General features: G+C 40.9%; 1 protein-coding gene across 1 annotated transcript; it reads right to left on the bottom strand.

Moving 5' to 3' along the window:
- Window positions 1-1,264: 1,264 nt before the first annotated feature.
- RAD51AP1 (RAD51 associated protein 1) lies at window positions 1,265-25,325 on the bottom strand (the record flags this gene model as incomplete). Its single annotated transcript, XM_082849742.1, has 9 exons — window positions 25,222-25,325; window positions 18,357-18,406; window positions 16,391-16,532; window positions 13,487-13,596; window positions 11,472-11,558; window positions 10,819-10,968; window positions 6,562-6,717; window positions 3,509-3,658; window positions 1,265-1,395 (listed from the first exon to the last, which is right to left on the bottom strand). The coding sequence occupies exons 1-9, from the start codon at window positions 25,236-25,238 to the stop codon at window positions 1,265-1,267; spliced, it is 993 nt and encodes a 330-aa protein (XP_082705868.1). The 5' UTR covers window positions 25,239-25,325.
- Window positions 25,326-25,417: the final 92 nt, after the last annotated feature.

Here is a 25,417-nt window from a genome sequence, read left to right as displayed (position 1 = left end):
AACCAAGAAGAACTGAGCTAAGTATTATATATTTTTTAATGGTTAACATGATTCAAAGTATTTTTATTAAAAATTGAAATTTGGTTTGGTTGAAGTTCTCACCATAAAGTATCACTATTTTTACTCACAGTGAATTAGGATCTAAGCTTCCGAAAGGGCTGCACTATCTAATACAACAGAGGTGACAAGTACTTGACAGCCACCCTCTAAAGCACGGGCTTGATGTAAAAGTGACGACTTTAAGAAACAGCTCTTCCCCTTTATATTTACAACAAAAAGGCTAACTTTTTTTGCAAAGCACTCATTTTATCACGAAATGTAGACAGAGACAGATGGATGCATTAGCATCAGGGAAAAGTGCATATCACAACTTTTTCACTTTTATTAAAGGTTTTGACAATGAGGGCTTCATAAAATGTCACAAAATTCTATTTGCTATCTAACCATCTACTACGAAGTAGGAGACATACGCTATAGTATAGCAACTGTTTGGGGTTTTTTTGTTTTTTTTTTTCTTTTGCGGTACGCGGGCCTCTCACTGTTGGGGCCTCTCCCGTTGCGGAGCACAGGCTCCGGACGCGCAGGCTCGGTGGCCATGGCTCACGGGCCCAGCCGCTCCGCGGCATGTGGGATCCTCCCAGACTGGGGCACGAACCCGCGTCCCCTGCATCGGCAGGCGGACTCTCAACCACTGCGCCACCAGGGAAGCCGATCAACTGTTTTAATATGGAAAATTATTCTGAATTCTCAATATAAAAACATTTGGCTAAAATATGAAACATCATTGCAACAAAACTGACAATGCAGGTTAAGTAACTTACAAGATTTCAGAAATGTCTCCTGGGAGAAATGGGAATTTTCCTTTTGCCAGATAAACTCTGCACAGTTAAATTTCAGGTGCCATAAACTAGACAAAGCCAGAAAGAAGCATCGGGCATGTTACTAGGAGAGAACAACATGTAACGGGGACATCCTCCATGTCAAACTGACAGCCACGTAATGACAGTGACTTATTATATACATATAAGGGAAAGAGAATATGTTCTTCAGAAGGGGATGACATTCCAAGATAATTCTTATAAACAAACCTCTTACTGAAGTCTCAGATAGCTTTTCGGAGAACAATCACAAAACAGGTAGAGATCATTTATACAACTTCAAAGGATTCATTTATGTTACAATACCCTCCTCAAATATAAACACAAATATATACATGCTTACAAAAGTGAGATCTTCTCGATCAAACATTTTCTTGCCACTACACTCAGCTACTAGCAGCGTTTGGATGCAAAGGTTTAACTCGTGCTAATCGGGACAAGCCAAGGCGGAGACTCTGAGTTGGAGACTTCACAGACACTCTGGCCAGTGGGCTACGGCTGCTGCTTCCAGACACCGCTGCAAAAAGACAGATCACCTGGTGCTGAGAACGTCAGAAATCTCGTAACAAAGGTCAGTGTATAAAACAGAAGAGGCCAAAAAAAGGAGTTAAGCGTTATTCTGCTATGCAGCTTCTATCAAGTTACACATTAGATCAAGAGAATGGGAAGTACTGAAGAGCAGAAAATATATAGCATTGCGTATTTTCAAACATCCTCAGAGGCCAAGGTAATGACACCGAAACTTCAAATGTGAAAGCTAAATAGGAAAGTTGGGAGCAAAGAACACTGACTGTAAAGACATAAAAAAATGAATGGAATTATAATTTCTAAAGTAGTAGCAAAATCTAATGCATTTTTACAAAATTCTGCAACTTTTACAAGTACTCCTTACAGAATCTATTTTTTCAACTATCACATAAGTTTAAATATGACAAATACCATTTTTCTTTATTTATACTAGTTTCATTTATGCTACCACTCTAATACAGCAATCATTTCCAACAAGTATTAAATTTCAGAATTTATCCACATGTATGTTCGTAGCTGGTCATGATTTTAGCCGTAAAAAGTACAAGTGTGTGTGTACTTTTTTCATACAAAGGTTTTATGAACATGTCCATGTTTCCAGCCATCTGATTTATCATTCTTAGTTGCACATATGTGCCACATATTGATCAAATTCCTACAACAAACTTCTGGGTTGTTTCTAGTTTTTCACCACTTTTCTATAAATGGCTATAAAGAAATCACTTAGTACTGACCACTTACTACTCTTCCTTCTTTTGAATTCTTTTTAAGGATAAATTCCCAAGATTAGTTCCTAAGTCAAAAGGCCGATTTATTTTTATGGCTCCTGTCAAGCTGTCCTGTAAAGGGATTATAAATTTGTAATAATTATACCTGCTACCCCACAACCCAGAGTGCTCCGGTTGATACAGCTTTATTATTTTCTAGTTTGAGAGGTATAAAACAGTATTTTATTATTTTAATTTACATTTCCGTGATTACCAGCGAGGCTGCAATTCTTTTCATATTGGTTTCTAGTTGTACTTCTTGGGGTCAGTGGTATGTTATGTCCTTGGCTCATTTTCCCATTGGAATCTTGCTGGTCTTCTCACATTCGTATAAGACAGGAGGCTAGCTGGCAACCTGAGGGTCAAATCCTGCTCTCAGATATACTGTGTGGTCCACATGGTGTTCTAAAAAGTCTACTTTTAAGAACTATGAGATTTCACACTAAAATCTGTACTTCTGGCTTCTCTTGGAAAACTCAGACGTGGAAATCCGAGGTCCATAATCCTGCATGTTAACAGCCAGGTGGAGCAAAGGAACGGCGGCTTCCTTCCAGAGGGCTCGCGCTCTCGAGGGCAGCAACGCCCACTCACTCACGCTTCCTCCCCAGGCCCAATTCCCTCACCTCTGTCACCTGCCTGGCCCTTCCCCACAATGAATTAATAAGCACTTCATGTTTTATGACGTGACTCTTTACCCATCAATCCATTATTTCTTTTTTATCTTTTTGCTTATGCTACCTTCAAATTTCTACAGTCATTATATCAATACTTTTAAAATTCTTTTGTTGCAGAATCACTAATTATTCTCATAAGAAATACACTAAGGATTATCCTTGAACTGACAGAGCTTCATTATTTCAATAACTAATCTTCCGGAACTTTCCTGGTGGCACAGTGGTTTAGAATCCGCCTGCCAATGCAGGAGACACAGGGTCGAGCCCTGGTCTGGGAAGATCCCACATGCCGCAGAGCGGCTAAGCCCGTGTGCCACAACTACTGAGCCTGCGCTCTAGAACCTGCGAGCCACAGCTACTGAGCCCACATGCTGCAACTACTGAAGCCCACGTGCCTAGAGCCCACACTCTGCAACAAGAGAAGCCACCACGATGAGAAGTCTGCGCACCGCAACGAAGAGCAGCCCCCACTCGCCGCAACTAGAGAAAGCCCGTGCGCAGCAACAAAGACCCAACACAGCCAAAAAAATTTTTTTAAATAAATTAAAAAAAATAATATGAGCAAGTACTCATATGTAACATTTACAACTAAGAAAAAACAAATCTACTCGTGGTAATTTTCCAAGCCCCTGCCCTTGAGCAGTAAATAAATATACCGTACCTGGTGGGACCCACTTAGGTCTCCTGCTTTCAGCTGGAGGACTTCGTATTTTTAACGGCTTCCTAGTAGCCTCTGAAGAAGGAGAAACCTTTTTCGGTGAGGGCCAAGATTCTGACTTGACAGCAGCAGGAGCAGAATCTACTGAAGTCACTTATTTGAAAAATATACATAAAAAAGGGGTCACGGAGGAAGATGAAGTCTAGCATGTATGTGTGAAAATTATCAAGTTACATAAGCTTATAAGAATTAAAGAAGCAGAATCATAAATTTGAAAAACTCATTCATCAACATTTATTGAGAGTCTAAGAATAGCCATCTTTTATGAGCATTACATGCTAGGAAGTATGGTAAGCATATCATATACATTACCTCTAACCCGTAGAGCAACTCAGATACAGAACTGACTATCCATACTGTCAGTTAAGGAAACAGAGAGGTTAAACAATCTGCCTGTAGTACGAGAGCTAGTAAGTGTCTGAGTCCAGAGTCCACACTTGTAATCATCACACAATAGTGTCTCATCGGAATATGTCAGTGAGACATTTTATTAGGCTCTAGGAATTTACGGTCCAATCACTAGACTCTAGTAGAAAGGGCAGAAACGTACAGAGACGCATACAGTGCAACGTGGTGAGAGATGACAGACTCTAGAGGTGGTCACGGGGCAGGGAACCTACATCCAGAAGCATCTTGCCGAGGGCGGTGTACAAGCAGACCGCCTCGACGGCTCTACGGTAACCCAGGTGAGAGGGGATCAGGGACTGAACTAAGGGGAGAAAGGAGGGAAAACAGCAGAGTGGATGGAGATGAGGGAATAATCATGATTGGCGAGTTCCTGTCAGGAACACACCATCTGATGCCGCCATTTACCCAGAGAATGAACACAGAATGGGAGTGGGTTTGGGTTTTTTGTTGGTTTGTTTTTGATGGAGGGAGGAGAAGCAGAATACAAATTCACTTTCAGATAATGTTTGCTTCGAGATACCTAAGTGGCATCTACGTGCATGTGCATATGAACATTTTCACTATACACTCTTCTTAACGTTAACATCTACATTCTCTAGGTCAGCCCCATCCCACAGACTTGTCTGCCGTGATGGGAACGTTCTTTATTTCGTGCTGTCCAATATGGTAGCCACAAGCCACATACAGTTAGTGAGCACTTGAAATGTGGCTAGCAAAACCAAGGAACTGACTTTTAAATTTTATCTAATTTTAATTAATTTAAATATGCTAGAGCTACTTTGGCTAGTGGCTACCATATTGGACACCATAGCTCTTGCAATTTTCTCTATTCAGGGAAAAATTATAACACCTGCCAGGTCAGAGACGCTTAGAGGTTATCAGTACATTATTAGTGGGACTAGAAATATAATCCATCTTCCCAAATTCTTAATCTCCTTATTTAGCTGCTAAACTTTACTTCTAATATTACATAGGAAATTTTCTCGGGAAGCAACTTGCTCCAGGGTATATGGAAGACTTTAAGCAGCAAACTCAACCTGGAAACTGAAATTTTATCGTTAGTTTTTAGAATGTTTTGGTGGGCAAGCATAAACAAACACCTGAAGAAAATATGAAATATATTCATGTTAGGTTTTTTTCCTATTGTCAATGACTTTTTCATATCAGTTTGTGGTAGGTGGTCCCTTAAAGAGACCTGTCTCCTAATTCCCAGAATGTGTGCACATGTTACCTTACACAGCAAAGGGACTTAGCAGGTGTGACTAAATTAAGGATCTGGAGATGGGGAGATTATCCTGAATTATCCGATGGCCCCAGTGTACTCACAAGGGTGCTTATAAGTGCAAGTGAGAAGTAGTAGAATGAAAGAGTTATGTGATGGCTCTGAAGGGAGAAGTGGACCACCCGTCAGAGAGCAGGCGGCCTCTAGAAGCTAGAAAAGGCAGGAAAGGGGGTTCTTCTCCCCTTGAACATCCACAGAGGAACACAGCTCTGCCAGCAGCTTGATTTTAGCTGAGTGAGGAAAATTTTGAACCTATGACCTGAAGAACGGTAAAGTAATAAATTTGTGTTGATTTAAGCCACTAAATTTGTGATAAATTTTTACAGCAGCAATTGGAAACTAATACACAGCTTTATCTCTAAAAACCCCTACATTTAAAATCTAATTTCTGGAAACCAGATGAATTTGCCAATTGCAAAAAAACACCAATTAAAACCTGGCTAATTGAGAATACAGTGGTGGGAGGACTACGACTCAATCAGTACTTAGTTCTCATTTCTTAGTTAAGTACTCAGCACCATGCCATTTAAGGTGAGAGCAACACCCACCCTTAATGAATCGGGTCTGAATAATGGAAAGTTTAGTTTCAAACAGTACATATATTAAACAACCAAGACATAAAAATATCTATCAATAAGTAAAGCAAAGCAGGTTAAAGGAAGTTATATTTTACAATAATCTAATGTATATTATGAACTCAAAACTATCCTAACTTCTTTTACGCAAGAAACAAATATTCCACATTCAAGTCTTCACAAATTCCAAAAGTTTTATTGTAAAACTGGTTTCTCCTAACTGAATTCATTCTGAAGAAACCACAGGGCCCTAAACACATGACAAAAGCGCTCTCAACTCAAAGACCGAGTCATGTGCAACAGCAGAAAACGAGAATCACGCCCACTTCCCCGTTTAATCGTGTGGAGAAAATGTGGTCTAATGGACAGATTTACGCTCTGAAGGGACAAGCCTGGTGCAAATCCTAGCCCCTCGCTTACCAGCTATAAGAATTCCAACAAACGGTCTAACCTCTCGGAGCCTCAGTTTCGTCGCTGTGAAATGCAGGTGACAGGAGCCACTCAGAGGGAGGCCCAGCATGAAGGGGGACAAACAGTCCGTGTTGGAAGGGTTGGGGGGGGGGTCAGTGCCCCTATCTGCCCTCTGCCTTCCCCACCCCAGCCTGCTCTCTTCCACGGATCTTAACAAGAAACGAACGCTGGCGAAAGGTTAAGGAGACTGAAGGCAGAGGTGAGAGAAGCACGGTGAGTAAGCGAGCACATATGAAGTGGCGTATGGGGGCTGCTCTTACCCACATCATGCCGTTTGGATTTCTTCTCTTTCTTTTCAACTGGAGAGTTCCCTTTCACTTCTTTCTTTTTAATTTCTTTAACTTTACTTTTTCTCACAGTGAAACTTTCATCATCTTCACTCTCACTAAAATCAGAATCGTCCTCAGAATCCTCACCTGAAACAGAAGATTACATACCTCATCTCTAAAAAGTTCTAAAAAGTGAGGCTTCTAGGACTTCCCTGGCGGTCCAGTGGTTAGGACTCCACGCTTCCACTGCAGGGAGTTCAATCCCTGGCTGGGGAACTAAGATCTAAGATCCCGTATGGTGCTCGGTGTGGCAAAAAGAAAAAAAAAAAAAAAAAAATGGTGAGGCTTCTAGTGCCTCGACTTCATCTTCTGCACCAGATTCTTGTGCCCCTTTGTGCTATGCTGTTTCCAGGGGCAAAACAATGCATGGTGCCTGGGTCTGGATCCTGGCCCCTCCACTGACATGTCGTGTGACCTGAGACAGGTCCCTAACTTCACCGTGCCTCAGTTTCCTATGTATAAAATAGGGAGAACCCTAAAACCTGCATCACAGGGTCGTTGTGCAGATTAGGTGAGTTAATATAGGTAAAGAATAACATCTGGCATATAGCGAACAGAAGAGCATTGCTTGCTATTGCTATTATCATTAATTTCCCATCAGTAATCCTTACTTCTGATTTTACCAGTTTAACTCAGCAACTTTTGAGAAGAATGGTTGGGTATAACATTAGCTGCTCTTCCGAAACGATACCCTTGATGGTAATAACAACCGTATGCCTTTCCTTAATCACACCAACTTCAACATGCCGGAACAGAAACCCACTGGGAATTGAGAAGAGACTGACTGTACCATAACCATCTTAACTGACAATCCTGGTTATGATTTCACCTGGGACACACCTCTGATTTCCCACAAACTCCTTTCTATTCTGCATGGGATGATACAAGCCAGTGATGGAATGTGTTAAGTAGCTACAGCTTCTGGAAAAAAGCATAGAGAATACTCGAGAGTTAAGCAATGATTCTTCTATTTTTCGGGGGAAGAGAGGATCAGAAAATCATGTCCTATAAATACTAAACTCTGAAAATTAAGTGTAAATAAGGATTAGCCCTATATTCATAAAAAACCTTTTTACATTTTATACACTATTAGAAATGCAGTACATGCTTACTGTAGAAAATGCCGACCATACCAAAAAAGTATTAAGGAAGAAGAAAGCCCACGCCCAAATCTCCTCACTCAGAGATAACCACTGTCATACCCACCATATATAATATCTACCTAACTATCTATATGGAATAATATATTTTATGTAAAAGAATATATATATGAAAAATTTCAAACATACTCTACAGTAGATAATCATCAATATTTTGCAACAGTTGTTTCATCTATCTATCTTCTCTTCCCTTTCCTTCTCAGTATATAAAAATAAACCCAAGGTACTGCATTATTACATTTCTACATACTTCAGAATGCAGCTCTAAAAAACACGGACTTATAAAAAACACGTCATTATCATATCTAACGATATCAACAATAATTTCTTGGAATCATCTTCTATCCAGCCCATATTAATCACTTTTAATATAGGGCAATATCCCATCCCTTTTTCCCCCATGCCTTTGACATGCTGAAGCAACCAGGTCAGTTGTCCTATGGAATGTCCTACATTCTGGATTGGTCTGTTTTCTTCCTCATGGTGTCATTTCACTTTCTCCTGCGTTTCCTGTGAGCTGGAATTTTCTCAAGGCTCAATGAGAATCAAGCTCACATTATTATTATTATTACTTTTGGGGGCAAGAATACACATCATAGGTGATGCTCTGCTCTCCATATTATGTCAGTCATATCAGAAAGCACAGAATGTATGGCTGCCCCACTCCTGGTTGGTTCAGCTGACGCCGGCCTGAATTCTCCATTGTAATGATCCTCGTCAGTCTTCTATTGATGATCTTTGTCTAAATCAACAATGTCACTACAATCTTCAAATTGTGATGTCCTTATTCTATCATTCTTCCCACACAAATAAAATTTTAAAAAGATAATCAACCCATGTATTTACATAATAGTTACCGTGTTATACAGAATTCACCATATAAGGCCAGCAGATCACATGAAGGCCGCTATATATAGTATCTTGCAAAATCAAATAATTATTTCTGGATTCCCAAGAGGATCTAGGTTCAGGGAGGGCAAGCAGTGGAGAAGTTTCTCCAAAATTTCAGACTATAGAATCTAGGAGGATACAGTTTCCTATAACCCCAACAGTTACGGTATCTCATGTGTTCTTTTCTTGGCTTGAGAGGGTAACTGTAGGAGCGGGCTATCATGCTATTTAAATAAACTGGAGGTGGGGAAATGGAGCTCCCAGAATCCCAAGTCATTAGCATCTCATACTGGGAAATCTGGAAGGCCCAGACACTCAGGTTATAGATTTGGGGTATCTTTAGATGTCCTTAAGAAAAGCCTCGATTCTCTCCACTTTCACTTTTCTTTCCCCACTGAAGGTCACAGTGGGGTGACCTTCTCATCTAGGGTGAGCCAGTGCAGGAGGAAAACTCTGAAATGTCACTTAAAGAAGGGACCCTGTCCCAGATAACCCAGGTTGTCTGAAATGAATCCAGCAGCACATTCAAGTATGATAAACAACCAGCTCTGAGGGGATGGCAGAGTGAGTCATTCCTGGCTCAGGGCAGATGGAAATAAACTGGTAGTATTGCTCCCTGAAGTACACTGAGTGTATCGGGGAACATGTCTGTCCTTCCATTTAAGGTAAAGCAGGCTGGAGACCCTTCACGATCTGGCGCCAGGCGGCCTCTCCAACCTCCACCACATTCTCCCTTCCCTGCAAACCTCACTGAACTCTGTGTGTGTGTGTTTCTATGTCTTTTTCTCTTGTTTCTTCCAGCTTTACTGAGATATAACTGACATGCAGCACTGTGTACATTTAAGGTGTATAACATAACGATCTGACTTATGTACATCGTGAAGTGACTATCACAAGAAGTTTGGTGAACCTCCATCATCTCACAGACACAAGATTAAAGAATCGAAAAAATTGTTTTTCTTGTGATGAGAACTCTTAGGATTTACTCTCTTAACTTTCATATGTAACACACAGCTGTGCTCATCATCTTCGTCCTGTTGTACGTTATATCCCTAGGGCTTATTTATCTCATAGCTGCACGTGTGTACTTACTGACTGCCTCCATCCCATTCCCCCTCCCCCAACACCTGCCTCTGGTAACCACAAACCTGATCTCTTTTTCCATGAATTTGTTTGTTTGTGAAGTATAATTGACCTAAAACACTGTGCTAGCTCCTGGTACACAACACAGTGATTCGCTATTTCTATACATTTCAAAATGATCACCACGATAAGCTCGTTACCATCTGTCACTACACAAAGATATTACATAATTATTGAGTATATTCCCCACACTGTACGTTCCATGACTCATTTAATTTGCAACTGGATGTCTGTCCCTCTTAATCTCCCTCAACTATTTCTTTCCTCTCCTCACCCTCCTCCCCTCAGGCAACCACCTGTTTGTTCTCTGTATCTGTTTCTCTTTTGTTGTCTGATCATTTGTTTTTTAGATTCCACATGTAAGTGAAATCATATAGTTTTTGTCTTTCTCTGACTTATTTCACTTAGCACAATGCCGTCTAGGTCCACCCATGTTGCTGCAAATGGCATGTTTTCTATGGCTGAGTAATAGTCACTGTGTGTGTGTGTGGACACACGCATATACCACATCCTCTTTATCCCTTCATCTACTGACGGGCACTTAGGTTGCTGTCTCATCTTGGCTATTGTGAATAATGCTGCAGTGCACATGCGGGTGCAGATATCTTTTCTAATTAGTGCTTTTGTTTTCTTTGGATAAATACTCAGGAGCGGAACTGCTGGATCCTGAGGTGGTCCTAGTTTTAGTTTTTTGAGGAAACTCCAGCGCCACTGAGCTCTTGTATGTGCACTTGCCTGTTCTCTTGTTTATGCCCTTCTATCAGTCAGAAGTGCTATTTCACCCCTAAATGCTACTCATTGTTCAAGGCACGGCTTAAAGGTCACCTCTAGATAAAGCTTTTCCCCCAAATGCCACAGCTGAATTGAACTGTCCTGGGTATTACTCAAGTTTGCACACACCAGACGTTTAGCAGTGCTTTGCATACGTTCATGGTCTCCAAGAGCTTTCTACTGACTCTCCGTAGGGTTAATTCTGAGTTAGGACACAACCTACCAGTTGCAAAGTCTGGTTCGGAGTCATTGGCACCGTCGCCATCGCTGTTTTCCAAAAGAATCTTCCTCTGCTGGACCACGGCTTGGGATGCCGCTTTTCTTCTCCGCTGAGGACCCTGGGAATCATCCTCCTCAGTGATCTTATCCAGATCTTCAGGATAAAAAAAATCAACGAAACTTTTTGTGCCAGGTAACATTTAAAGAACTGTGGAGTAGACGTCTATTACACCTGCTCTTGTTATTTGCCCAGCTTTGTCCTTCCTGTGCTTCTAGTAACAGAGCACACAGCCCAGTCTGGGTCAATCATAATACATCAGTCTCCTGGCAATAGTCTGAGTTAAGCAAAAGTCCAAGGCCCACACTGAAAGAGTCTTTCCCCAAGAATTTTCAAACTGGAGCTGGGAAGATAGAGCCCCTTTCTTCAGTGTTCAACTGATGTCAACTAGAAGCCATGGGTAGTCGTGACCCTCCACCAGGGAAGAAACTGGGTCTGCAGTTAAAAGAGAGGAAAACTAAAACAGAAAGAAACAAAGGAGAAGGGGTGAAGAGAACCTTCACAAATGTGAAGACCTTGGTTCTAGTTACAGTTTCAGGAATTTAAATAAGAGTTAGAAAATGTCAATGGAAAAAATATTATTAATATCAAAAACTTACCTAAATAATCACTGGCTACACTGCAATTGGAGATATGAGGAGACTTACTCATTGCTTCTGTTTCACTACTGCCATGTTTGTCAATGTCTAAATATAAGGAAGAAGAAAGCACCCTAATCAACCAATGTCTAGAAATAGGAAGATAAGCGCTAAAATCTAATACCATTTAGATACAGATACAGATAAGTGATCCCTGGGCCGTGGACTGGTGCCGGTCCGCACAGCAGGAGGAGAGCGGCGAGTGAGCGAAGCTGCATCTGTATTTACAGCCGCTCCCTATCCCTGCCCATCAATCGCATTACGGCCTGAACCATTCTCCCCCCTGCCCCCCGTGGAAAAACTGCTTTCCACAAAACCGGTCCCTGGCACCAAAAAGGTTGGGGACCGCTGATCCAGGCTCAAACTAGCACAGTGACTTTACTTGGCGAGGCTAACATATGGTTAGAAGTTTTGGTTCTGAAATCACACAAACTTTAATCAGACTTAAGTTCAAATTCAGGCTCTTAAATCGGCACTATACCAGGGGAAAGTTGCTTATCCTCTACAAAACCTAATTTCCTCATCTATAATGTGGAGATAAAAACAGTCTGGGGGGCTTCCCTGGTGCGCAGTGGTTGAGAATCTGCCTGCCAATGCAGGGGACATGGGTTAGAGCCCTGGTCTGGGAAGATCCCACATGCCGTGGAGCAACGAAGTCCGTCTGCCACGACTACTGAGCCTGTGCTCTAGAGTCCACGAGCCACAACTACTGAGCCCGTGTGCCACAACTGCTGAAGCCCGTGTGCCTAGAGCCCGTGCTCCACAACGAGAGAAGCCACTGCAGTGAGAAGCCCGTGCACCGCAAGGAAGAGCAGCCCCCGCTCGCCGCAACTAGAGAAAGCCCAGGCACAGCCACGAAGACCCAACGCAGCCAAGAAAACCCAAAAACCAAAAAAAAAAACAGTGTGGGGATTAAATGAGGCTATTGTGGGGAATTAAATGTTGACTGAATGTGGAAATTGCTTATTGTGGTGCCCAGCACAAAGGAAACAGTGGACGAACATTAACTATCCTTTTTGTGTAGGCAGATCTGTGCTTTTACTAACGTAAAGACTCTTCAATCATTATCACAACTTTAAAATGATCTAGAGTATTTTAAGAGAACTTTAAGTCATGATGATTGGTACTATTACTCTCGGAGAAGTGGTACTTCCAAGGAAACCTTGCTATACAATGCCACGATCTCTTACAGGAAAGAGATTTTCATTTTCTCAGTTTTAGATACATGACAATTCTCTTTTTCAGTTTCTTTGACTCCTGATTACTACAAGGGCCCCCTAATCAACACTATCTCACTTATTTTCAAACAGGAGGCACTACTGACTTAAACATCTATACCCCTAAATAAGCAAATGGGCTAAAACTATCCTCCAAGATAAAAGAAGTTAGGCCAAAGCAGTTTAATCCAAAAAGCGACTGAGCAATTTTAATGTCATCTCCGGGAATAATGATTTCTGCTTCTCCAGAATATCAATGTTGCCATCTGCTGACCAATTGCCAGAAAAATCCACGGAGAAAAACCCACAGATAAAGCCAGCAGTCATAAATCTGTCAAGTCTACTGAGCTTGCTAACCAAATTAGCACCTTTAGCCTCTGTAAGTAATAAAAATGACCACCATTAGATTATGTTTAACTAATCTGGATTTGGAGAGAAAGAAGGTGGATTGCTCGGATGTTCAGGTCAGTTTACTTGGTCATGAAATTAACTTCTCACTGCACATAAAGACGGGCTTTGGACATGCAGGGTCACGGCCCACGTCCTCCAGTTGGAGCTGAGTGTCAGTCAGAGAGGCATCTATGTGTGGATGAGATTTACGCAACTGAATAAACTGAATCCAACGGCACCCTCTGCAAATTGCTCCTTTTTAGTCCAAAGTTTTAAAACTACATTCTTCCCTCCGTAAAGGCTCATCCAACGAAATGATGGCAAAAGCAATAAGAAGGTTTTCAAGACAATTATCGAAAATAAGGTTACTTTTAACTTGAGACTCCTCCACATCAATGGTGACGGCTGGAAGTTCCTTCACTGATAAAGCCAGTGCGACTTCTAGGTCTCTCTGGTAGAGCTTATCATCTAAAGGCATTCTAAAGTAGACACACAAATAATAATGAGTTTGTAAACTATCAATCCCAACTAAAATCTGAGATTTTCCTCAGTGACTAAGAGTTTCTTTCCAACCTCAGAAAGATGTTCTTCAACAATAATCATGATCATAATTGCTCCTTAACAAGTTAAGTGTCATGTTAGACCCAGCAGAACAGATTTGAAATAGGAGCATCACGTGACAATGCCTATTTCATTGTGATGTCTCTTCCTCACCACCAGCTCCGTCCCGGTGGGAAGCACCTGCCCAACTGAGAACAGACGTGGCTCAAACATCACTTCCACTTAGAAATGTTCCTTGACCTCACCCACACCTCTTTAGACAGCTGTTATAGCTCTTTTATTAAACTGAAATTACTTTTTTTTTTTTTACATCTGTTCCGCCCAATCTGGACTTACTCTGTGAGGCATTGCACTAGACAGGATATTAAAAGTGCCCTCAAAAAGTCTGCAGTTAATGAGGAGGTAGGAAAAAAAGTCCCATAATAATTACCCGATATAAAAAGATTATCACGTCTCCTGTTCAAGGCGGTCAAGAGTGCTATAGTGCTTGAGAGGAAGAGAAAGCAAAGAAAGGTGCGAAAAGGTGTGAAGGTAAGAAAAGGCTACGTAAAGGAGGTAATACTGAATGCACCTTGAAGGATTTATTTTTTAAAATAGCAATTTTATTGAGATATAAGCCGCACAGTATAAAATCCACCCTTTTGAAGCATACAATTCAGCAGTTTTTAGTATATTCAGAGAGCTGTGAAACCATCAGCACTATGTAATTTCAGAACACTTTCATCAACCCAAAAAGAAACCTCATATTCACTAGCAGTCAATCCCCGTTTCCCCCTCCCCAGCATCTGGCAACCACTAATCTACTTTCTGTTTCTATGGACTTGTCTATTCCGGACATTTCGTATTACTGGAACCATATAATATGTGGCCTTTTGTGCCAGCTTCTTTGGCTCCCTACAATGTTTTCAAGGTTCATCCATGTTGTAGCATATATCAGTACTTCATTTCTTTTTTTTAACATCTTTATTGGAGTACAATTGCTTTACAATGGTGTGTTAGTTTCTGCTGTATAACAAAGTGAATCAGCTATACGTATACACATGTTCCCATATCTCTTCCCTCTTGCGTCTCCCTCCCACCCTCCCTATCCCACCCCTCTAGGGGGTCACAGAGCACCGGGCTGATCTCCCTGTGCTATGCGGCTGCTTCCCACTAGCTATCTATTTTACATTTGGTAGTGTATATATGTCCATGCAGCTCTCTCACTTCGTCCCAGCTTCCCCTTCCCCCTCCCTGTACTTCATTTCTGTTTACTGCTGAATAATATTCCACTGTGTGGATATATCACATTTCACTTACCCAGTCGTTAGTTGACAAACATTTGGATTACTTCCATTTTTTGGCTATTATGAATAATGCTCCTATAAACATTCATGTACAGGTTTTTGTGTGGGCACAGATTTTTATTTCTCTTGGTATATACCTAGGCTGGGTCATATAATAGCTGTTTATTTCAAGGAGCTGCTACTCTGTTGTCCAATGTGGCTGCACCACTTCGTATCCACAGCAGCAACGTGTGAGGTTTCCATTTCTCCACATCCTCCTCGACACTTGCTGTTGTCTGTCCTGCTTACAGCCACCCCTCTGGGCGTGACATGTTATCTTATCGTGGTTTGATTTGTATTTCCCTGATGGCAGGGATGTTGAGCATCTTTTCATGTGCTATCGGCCATTTGCATATATTCTTTAAAGAAGTGTCTATTCAAGTCCTTTGCCCATGTCTAACTTGGTTCATTATTCTTTTTATTGTTGGACTGTACGAGTTTCCTATATATTCCAGATACAAGTCCCTAATGGGTTCTATGATTTGCAAATATTTTCTCCCATCCATTGGCTGTTTTGTTAACTATATTTTAAAGGTAGTACAAGAAGCTCAAAAACAAAAAAGAAAAAAGTAAGGAGAAGGACATGGGCTAAGTCTCTCTACGTTAATTAACTTTCCTCACGTTTATTGTAGGAGTAAAGCATCACACGTCCCACGTTCCATTTGTCAGTATCCCTCCTCTGCCCATCTCCTCCCCATAGTGCAAGTCTGGGGCCTCTTGGGGCTTCCTTCCCTCATTTTACCCTCTCTCTTGGTACTGACTAATGGAACTCCAGGGTGGGTCTAGAAACCACAGGTCCTGCTCACTGCTGGACAAAACTCAGTAAGATAAAGAGAAAATATTTTTTCTCTCTAGAAAAATACATAGTTTAATTTTTTTTTCCAGTTTTACTGAGATATAATTGACATCCAGCACTGTAGAAGTTTAAGGTGTACAATACAGTGATCCACAGTGATCTGACTTACGTGCATCATGAAATGACGTCCACAAGAAGTTTAGGGAACATCCATCATCCCATACATTATAGATACGTGGTTTTATATTTTATAAAACTGTCCTTACAAATGTAATTTTTAACAAAGGAGTCTTGTAAAACCTGAGGATTTCAGAGACAGGTACTAGGTCTTGTAAATGCAAGTCACACCTTCTAAACTGGTAATTATGATTGTCTTCATACTCAAATGGGTATTTCCTCATACATTTGTGAACTTAAAGAAGTTCGGAAAGTCAGAAGGGATTAATGGTACATCCCTGTTCTCCTACATGCACTAAATAAAATAAGACCCATGGTGCTGCTCAAATTCTAATTTAGACCAAGAATTGGCATTTCTCTCTCTTTTAAATTAACACACCTAATGTCACATGTACTGTGTGTCTTACCTCTCACCTTTTTTTAGGGGTTTTCTCTTGTAGTGGGACGTCTTCTTCCTGGAGATTCTTCAGTTTAGGTTCTGGTTTTTCTAGTTTTAACTCCTTTTGTGTACTTCTGGATTTTTTATTTAACGGTGCGGTTGCAGGAACAAAATCATCTATTCATGTGTGAATTAAAAATAAAAGAATATATGAAATTGCTTTTCCTTAGGAAGAAATAAATAAAATTACTTTCTTGGTAGCTGAGATTCATTACCACGTGTGTTCAAGTTCTAAAGATAAGCAAATTGGGGCTTCCCTGGTGGCACAGTGGTTGAGAATCCACCTGTCAATGCAGGGGACTCGGGTTCGAGCCCTGGTCCAGGAAGATCCCACGTGCCGCGGAGCAACTAAGCCTGTGCACCACGACTACTGAGCCTGCGCTCTAGTGCCCGCGAGCCACAACTACTGAAGCCCGCATGCCACAACTACAGAAGCCCGCAAGCCTAGAGCCTGTGCTCCGCAACAAGAGAAGCCACCGCAATGAGAAGCCTGCGCACGGCAACGAAGAGTAGCCCTAGCTCGCCGCAACTAGAGAAAGCCTGTGCGCAGCAACAAAAACCCAGCACAGCCAAAAATAAATTAATTAAAAAAAGAAAAAAAAGCAAAGACAAGCAAATTGCTTTCTTTCCACAGTTTAAAAAATACTGTTGGTATACTGTTTGTCTTTATTCTCCCTCAAGCTTCTCAACTTTGTTCTAGTGGCCTTGATTTTTTAAAATATCAATCTATCAAAAACTAATCCCCCAAAAAGCTGCAAAGGCAACTAAGCTAATATATGCAAGTGGCAAAGAAAATAACAATTAATTAAAAATCTGTAAAACCATTAGAAAAATTATTAAAATTCCCTTTATAATTTTATCATATTGACAAGTGGAAGAAAATGATTTTTGGCAAAGGGATGCTCTTTTCCAGCCCATCCTGTTCTCCCAGAGTCTTCTGTCCTACCAATCCTCAGAAGTGAGGTAGTTCTTCTATTGACACTCAAGCTAAGACTGCTGCTCTAGCGTTCTAACTCATACATGACACATGTATGCATACCTTCATGTGCGTGTAGTCTGAATCACGCACTTTCGCATTATTAATACCTGTCGTCTCTTTTATGCTTCCCCAGGTAGGAATATAATAATTTGTGACTCGCCCCCCACCCCCACGCCACAGTCTCCAGAATACAACCAGCAATTTATAACAATTTAGTGACAGACTGATGACAATAATTAAAAAGCTAGAAGTTATACCCTATACTCTTTTCTCCCAAGTATTAGACACACGTAAGACTGGGCTCAAGGTGAAAAACAGATTCCTTCAAACTGAGGAATTACTAAATATCTGACCTGCAGAAAACTCCAATGGTCTAAGAAAGAAACACAAAACTTACCTTTAAGTATAATGTAATCTAACAATGTTTCTCAAACTTTTTGACCAAAGTTCTCTTAATAGCAGAGACAAGCAAATATATATGTATACACACACACACACACACACACACACACACATATATAAAAAACACAATAGGGTAAAGTTTATGCCTGATCTTTTTTCAATGTCTTGTTTTATTGTACAATTAATGGGGATTTCACATTATATTCTGTAACACATTTGTATCTCAGAAAGACAGTGTGTTCTTCTTAGAGTAAGGGATAAAAGGGTACAAATCCCACAGTGAGAAACATGGACCTCACAGAGTTTAGGTACAAAAAGCCATTTTACCTGCCCTATTTGGTTATGATTTATGCCAATAATTCTGGTCAGTGTAATTATCAACATAAGCATCCTAAGTGCTTAGAATATTATTTTTCCAGGCCTACCTCATATGCAATTGGTACTAACCATATTGTAGCCATACACACGCACAAACACACACACACGCACACACATATCCTATAAATTGTGAGGAAATAAATTTCCAAATCTTTAAAGAAGACATAAGAAGCTCTACTTACCATCACTGTCAGAGTCCTCAAACTGGCAGTAATTCACTGGCTTCTTGTGCCTGTGAACAAAGCAGAAATTTTCATTTACACAAATGTCAATTTCTCACCTCCATTCTTTAAGGTCATTAATAGTCTTGAGTAAATAAAAATATGTTCGGATTCCCTTAAGAATATATAAATTAAGGCCCTGAACCAAGATGGCGGAGCAGAAGGACGTGCTCTCACTCCCTCTTGGGAGAACACCAGAATCCCAACTAACTGCTGAACAATCATCGACAGGAAGACACTGGAACTCAGCAAAAAAGATACCCCACATCCAAAGACAAAGGAGAAGCCACAATGAGACGGTAGGAGGGGCGCAATCACAGCAAAATCAAATCCCATAACTGCTGGGTGGGTGACTCACAGACTGGAGAACACATGCCACAGAAGGCCACCCACTGCAGTGAAGGTTCTGAGCCCCACGTCAGGCTTCCCAACCTGGGGGTCCAGCAATGGGAGGAGGAATTCCCAGAGAATCAGACTTTGAAGGTTAGCGGGATTTGACTGCAGGACTCTGACAGGACTGGGGGAAACAGAGACTCCACTCTTGGAGGGCACACACAGAGTAGTGTGTGCATCAGGACCCGGGGGAAGGAGCAATGACCCCATAGGAGACTGAACCAGACCTACATGCTAGTGTTGGAGGGTCTCCTGCAGAGGCAGGGATGGGGGCTGTGTCTCACCTTGAGGACGAGGACACTGACAGCAGAAGTTCTGGGGAGTACTCCTTGGCGTGAGCCCTACCAGAGTCCGCCATTAGCTCCACCAAAGAGCCAGGTAGGCTCCAGAGTTGGGATGCCTCAGGCCAAACAACCAACAGGGAGGGAACCCAGTCCCACCCATCAACAGTCAAGTGGACTGAAGTTTTACTGAGCTCTGCCCACCAGAGCAACACCCAGCTCTACCCACCACCAGTCCCTCCCATCAGGAAACTTGCACAAGCCTCTTAGATAGCCTCATCCACCAGAGGGCAGACAGCAGAAGCAAGAAGAACTACAATCCTGCAGCCTGTGGAACAAAAACCACATTCACAGAAAGATAGACAAGATAAAAAGGCAGAGGGCTATGTACCAGATGAAGGAACAAGATAAAACCCCAGAAAAACAACTAAATGAAGTGGAGATAGGCAACTTTCCAGAAAAGAATTCATAATAATGATAGTGAAGATGATCCAGGACCTCGGAAAAACAATGGAGGCAAAGATCAAGAAGATGCAAGAAACGTTTAACAAAGACCTAGAAGAATTAAAGAACAAACAAACAGAGATGAACAATACAAAAACTGAAATGAAAGCTAAACTAGAAGGAATCAATAGCAGAATAACTGAGACAGAAGAACAGATAAGTGACCTGGAAGACAGAATGGTGGAATTCCTTGCCATGTAACAGAATAAAGAAAAAAGGATGAAAAGAACTGAAGACGGCCTAAGAGACCTCTGGGACAACATTAAATGCAACAACATTTGCATTATAGGGGTCCCAGAAGGAGAAGAGAGAGAGAAAGGACCTGAGAAAATATTTGAAGAGATTATAGTCGAAAACTTCCCTAACATGGGAAAGGAAATAGCCACCCAAGTCCAGGAAGTGCAGAGTCCCATACAGGATAAACCCAAGGAAAAACACACCAAGACACATAGTAATCAAACTGGAAAAAATTAAAGACAAAGAAAAATTATTGAAAGCAGCAAGGGAAAAAAGACAAATAACATACAAGGGAACTCCCACAAGGTTAACAGCTGATTCCTCAGCAGAAACTCTACTAGCCAGAAGGGAGTGGTATGATAAACTTAAAGTGATGAAAGGGAAGAACCTACAACCAAGATTACTCTACCACGGCAAGAATCTCATTCAAATTCGGTGGAGAAATCAAAAGCTTTCCAGACAAGCAAAAGCTAAGAGAATTCAGCACCATCAAACCAGCTCTACAACAAGCTGGAGTAGCAAAACCCATATCAGATAAAATAGACTTTATAATAAAGAATGTTACAAGAGACGAGGAAGGACACTACATCATGATCAAGGGATCAATCCAAGAAGATATAACAATTATAAATATATATGCACCCAATATAGGAGCACCTCAATACATAACGCAACTGCTAACAGCTATAAAAGAGGAAATCGACAGTAACACAATAATAGTGGGGGACCTTAACACCTCTCTTACACCAATGGACAGATCATCCAAAATGAAAATAAATAAGGAAACAGAAGCTTTAAATGACACAATAGACCAGATAGATTTAATTGTTATTTATAGGACATTCCATCCAAAAACAGCAGATTACACTTTCTTCTCAAATGTGCACGGAACACTCTCCAGGATCAATCACATCTTGGGTCACAAATCAAGCCTCAGTAAATTTAAGAAAACTGAAATCACATCAAGCAACTTTTCTGACCATAACGTTATGAGATTAGAAATGAATTACAGTGAAAAAAACGTAAAAAACACAAACACATGGAGGCTAAACAATACATTACTAAATAACCAAGAGATCACTGAAGAAATCAAAGAGGAAATCAAAAAATACCTAGAGACAAATGACAACGAAAACACGACGATCCAAAACCTATGGGATGCAGCAAAAGCAGTTCTAAGAGGGAAGTTTATAGCTATACAAGCCTACTTCAAGAAACAAGAAAAATCTCAAATAAACAATCTAACCTTACACCTAAAGGAACTAGAGAAAGAAGAACAAACAAAACCCAAAGTTAGGAGAAGGAAAGAAATCATAAAGATCAGAGCAGAAATAAATGAAATAGAAACAAAGAAAACTATAGCAAAGACCAATAAAACTAAAAGCTGGTCTTTGAGAAGATAAACAAAATTGATAAACCATTAGCCAGACTCATCAAGGAAAAGAGGGAGAGGACTCAAATCAGTAAAATTAGAAATGAAAAAGGAGAAGTTACAACAGACAGCACAGACATACAAAGCATCCTAAGAGACTACTACAAGCAACTCTATGCCAATCAAATGGAAAACCTGGAAGAAATGGACAAGTTCTTAGAAAGGTATAACCTTCCAAGACTGAACCAGGAAGAAACAGAAAATATGAACAGACCAATCACAAGTAATGAAATTGAAACTGTGATTAAAAATCTTCCAACAAACAAAAGTCCAGGACCAGATGGCTTCACAGGTGAATTCTATCAAACATTTAGAGAAGAGCTAACACCCATCCTTCTCAAACTCTTCAAAAAAATTCCAGAGGAAGGAACACTCCCAAACTCATTCTATGAGGCCACCATCATGCTGATACCAAAACCAGACAAAGATACTACAAAAAGGAAGATGACAGACCAATATCACTGATGAATACAGACGCAAAAATCCTCAACAAAATACTAGCAAACAGAATGCAACAACACATTAAAAGGATCATACACCATGATCAAGTGGGGTTTATCCAAGGAAGGCAAGGATTCTTCAATATAAGCAAATCAATCAGTGTGATACACCATATTAACAAACGGAAGGAGAAAAACCATATGATCATCCCAATAGACGCAGAAAAAGCTTTTGACAAAATCCAACACCCATTTATGATAAAAACCCTCCAGAAAGTAGGCATAGAGGGAACTTACCTCAACATAATAAAGGCCGTATATGACAAACCCACAGCAAACATCATTCTCAATGGTGAAAAACTGAAAGCATTTCCTCTAAGATCAGGAACAAGACAAGGATGTCCACTCTCACCACTATTATTCAACATAGTTTTGGAAGTCCTAGCCATGGCAATCAGAGAAAAAGAAATAAAAGGAATACTAATTGGAAAAGAAGTAAAACTGTCACTGTTTGCAGATGACATAATACTATACATAGAGAATCCTAAAGATGCCACCAGAAAACTACTAGAGCTAATCAATGAATTTGGTAAAGTTGCAGGATACAAAATTAATGCACAGAAATCTCTTGCATTCCTATACACTAATGATGACAAATCTGAAAGAGAAATTAAGGAAACACTCCCATTTACCACTGCAACAAAAAGAATAAAATACCTAGGAATAAACCTACCTAAGGAGACAAAAGACCTGTATGCAGAAAACTATAATATACTGATGAAAGAAATTAAAGATGATACCAGCAGATGGAGAGACATACCATGTTCTTGGATTGGAAGAATCAATATTGTGAAAATGACTATACTACCCAAAGCAATCTACAGATTCAATGCAATCCCTATCAAATTACCAATGGCATTTTTTACAGAACTAGAACAAAATATCTTAAAATTTGTATGAAGACACAAAAGACCCCGAATAGCCAAAGCAGTCTTGAGGGAAAAAAACGGAGCTGGAGGAATCAGACTCCCTGACTTCAGACTATACTATAGAGCTACAGTAATCAAGACAATATGGAACTGGCACAAAAACAGAAACACAGATCAATGGAACAAGATAGAAAGCCCAGAGATAAACCCACACACCTATGGTCAACTAATCTATGGCAATGGATATACAATGGAGAAAAGACAGTCTCTTCAATAAGTGGTGCTGGGAAAACTGGACAGCTACATGTGAAAGAATGAAATTGGAACACTCCCTAACACCACACACAAAAATAAACTCAAAATGGATTAGAGACCTAAATGTAAGACTGGACACTATAAAATTCTTAGAGGAAAACATAGGAAGAACACTCTTTGACATAAATCACAGCAAGATCTTTTTTGATCCACCTCCTTGAGTAATGGAAATAAAAACAAAAATAAACAAATGGGACCTAATGAAACTTCAAAGATTTTGCACAGCAAAGGAAACCATAAACAAGATGAAAAGAAAACCCTCAAAATGGGAGAAAATGGGGCTTCCCTGGTGGCGCAGTGGTTGAGAGTCCGCCTGTCGATACAGGGGACACGGGTTCGTGCCCCGGTCCGGGAAGATCCCACATGCCGCAGAGCGGCTGGGCCCGTGAGCCATGGCCACTGACCTGCGCGTCCGGAGCCTGTGCTCCGCAACGGGAGAGGCCACAGCAGTGAGAGGCCCGCGTACCGCAAAAAAAAAAAAAAAAAAAAAATAGTAAAAAAAAAAAATTTGAAAATATTTGCAAACGAATCAACGGACAAAGGATTGATCTCCAAGATATATAAACAGCTCATGCAGTTCAATATTAAAAAGCAAACAACCCAATCCAGAAATGGGCAGAAGACCTAAATAGACATTTCTCCAAAGAAGACATACAGATGGCCAAGAGGCATATGAAAAGCTGCTCAACATCACTAATTATTAGAGAAACACAAAGCAAAACTACAATGAGGTATCACCTCACACCAGTTAGAATGAGCGTCATCAGAAAATCTACAAACAACAAATGCTGGAAAGGGTGTGGAGAAAAGGGAACCCTCCTGCACTGTTGGTGGGAATGTAAATTGATACAGCCACTATGGAGAACAGTATGGAGGTTCCTCAAAAAACTAAAAATAGAACTACCATATGACCCAGCAATCCCACTCCTGGGCATATACCTGGAGAAAACTCTAATCCGAAAAGATACATGCACCCCAATGATCATAGCAACACTATTTACAATAGCCAAGGCATGGAAGCAACCTAAATGTCCACTGACAGATGTGTGTATGAAGAAGTGTGGTATACATATACAATGGGATATTACTCAGCCATCAACAAGAATGAAATAATGACATTTGCAGCAACATGGCTGGACCTAGAGACTATGATCGTAAGTGAAGTAAGTCAGAAAAAGAAAGACAAAAACCATATGATATCACTTATATATGGAATCTAAAATATGATACAAATGAACTTATTTACAAAACAGAAACAGACTCAGAGACATAGAAAACAAACATGGTTACCAAAGGGGAAAGCGGATGGGGAGGGATAAGTTAAGAGTTTGGGATCAGCAGGTACAAACTACTATAAATAAAATAGATAAACAACAAGGACCCTCAATAGCACAGGGAGCTATATTGAACATATATATCCCTGTATAGCACAGGGAGCTATATTGAACATCCTGTAATAAACCAGAATGGAAAAGAATATGAAAAAGTACATATATGTATATATAAAACTAAATCACTTTGCTGTACACCAGATACACATTATAAATAATTATACTTCAATAGAATTTTTTTTTAAATTAAAATTAAAGTAAGGCTTTCCTCCTCCTCACTCTCTCTCACATTGCCATGTTTATTTTCCGTCTCCTAACTTCATCCCTTGACTAGACTGCAACCTCCAGCACCTAGTAAATATATATATCTAGTAAATATATACCTCCAGCACAAAAGTAAATATATTCAAAACTCTACTAAATGAGCGGCTGACCCTAGGCCTCCACGGTGCTCAACTGAGGTTAACTGGAGCAATAGTTTCAAACAGTACATTTAATGGAAAACACAGAGGATCTAGCGCCAGCTGGCTCAGGTTTGCATGTTATCCTGTAACTTACTAGCTGTGTGACTCAGCTAAACTGGCTTTCGTGCCCAAAAGTTTAAACTGTTAAGATAGGGAGACCCAAACTTTCTATCTCAAAGAAGTATAGGGACGAACAAATGAAATAACACGTAAGCAGAAGCTTGGTGAAATGCAAAACGCTGTAACCAGGCCTTATTTGAACGGGGTGGGTAAAAGAAACGGCAGTAACTGTCAAAGGAGCCAAGAGAAGGAAACAGCTTGGATGCTAGGACCTTTCCGAGGAGCGGCAGCTCTCCCTGGAGTCTAGAGCGTTTAGCTGTCGGTCCCACCATCGCTACCCTGGTCCTCGGGCCCTTCCCTCCATTCCATGCAGGTGACGCGGCCTACAGCGTCTTCCTGCCCTTCCTCCCCATCCGCGCCGGATGCCATGAACTACTCACCTCGCAGGCCGCACCATGGTCCCCTCGAAGGCTGGAAACCTGCAGCTCGCAGCCTCCTGTCGGCAGCGGCGGCGGCCGTTCCAATTCCCGCGCAAAACCAGACTCGAAGCTCTCCGCCCCGCCGCCAGTCCTCCAATCCTCTCCGGCCATCCCCGCGGGCGCGCATGCGCTCTGAGAAGCGCGCGTTAGTTCACGC

This window comes from Leucopleurus acutus, assembly GCF_964270905.1.
Source record: "Leucopleurus acutus genome assembly, chromosome: 11".
In the NCBI taxonomy this organism is placed as follows: Eukaryota; Metazoa; Chordata; class Mammalia; order Artiodactyla; family Delphinidae; genus Leucopleurus; species Leucopleurus acutus.
The sequence above is the reverse complement of the archived record's forward strand: the minus strand, read 5'-3'. Positions and strand labels throughout refer to the sequence as shown.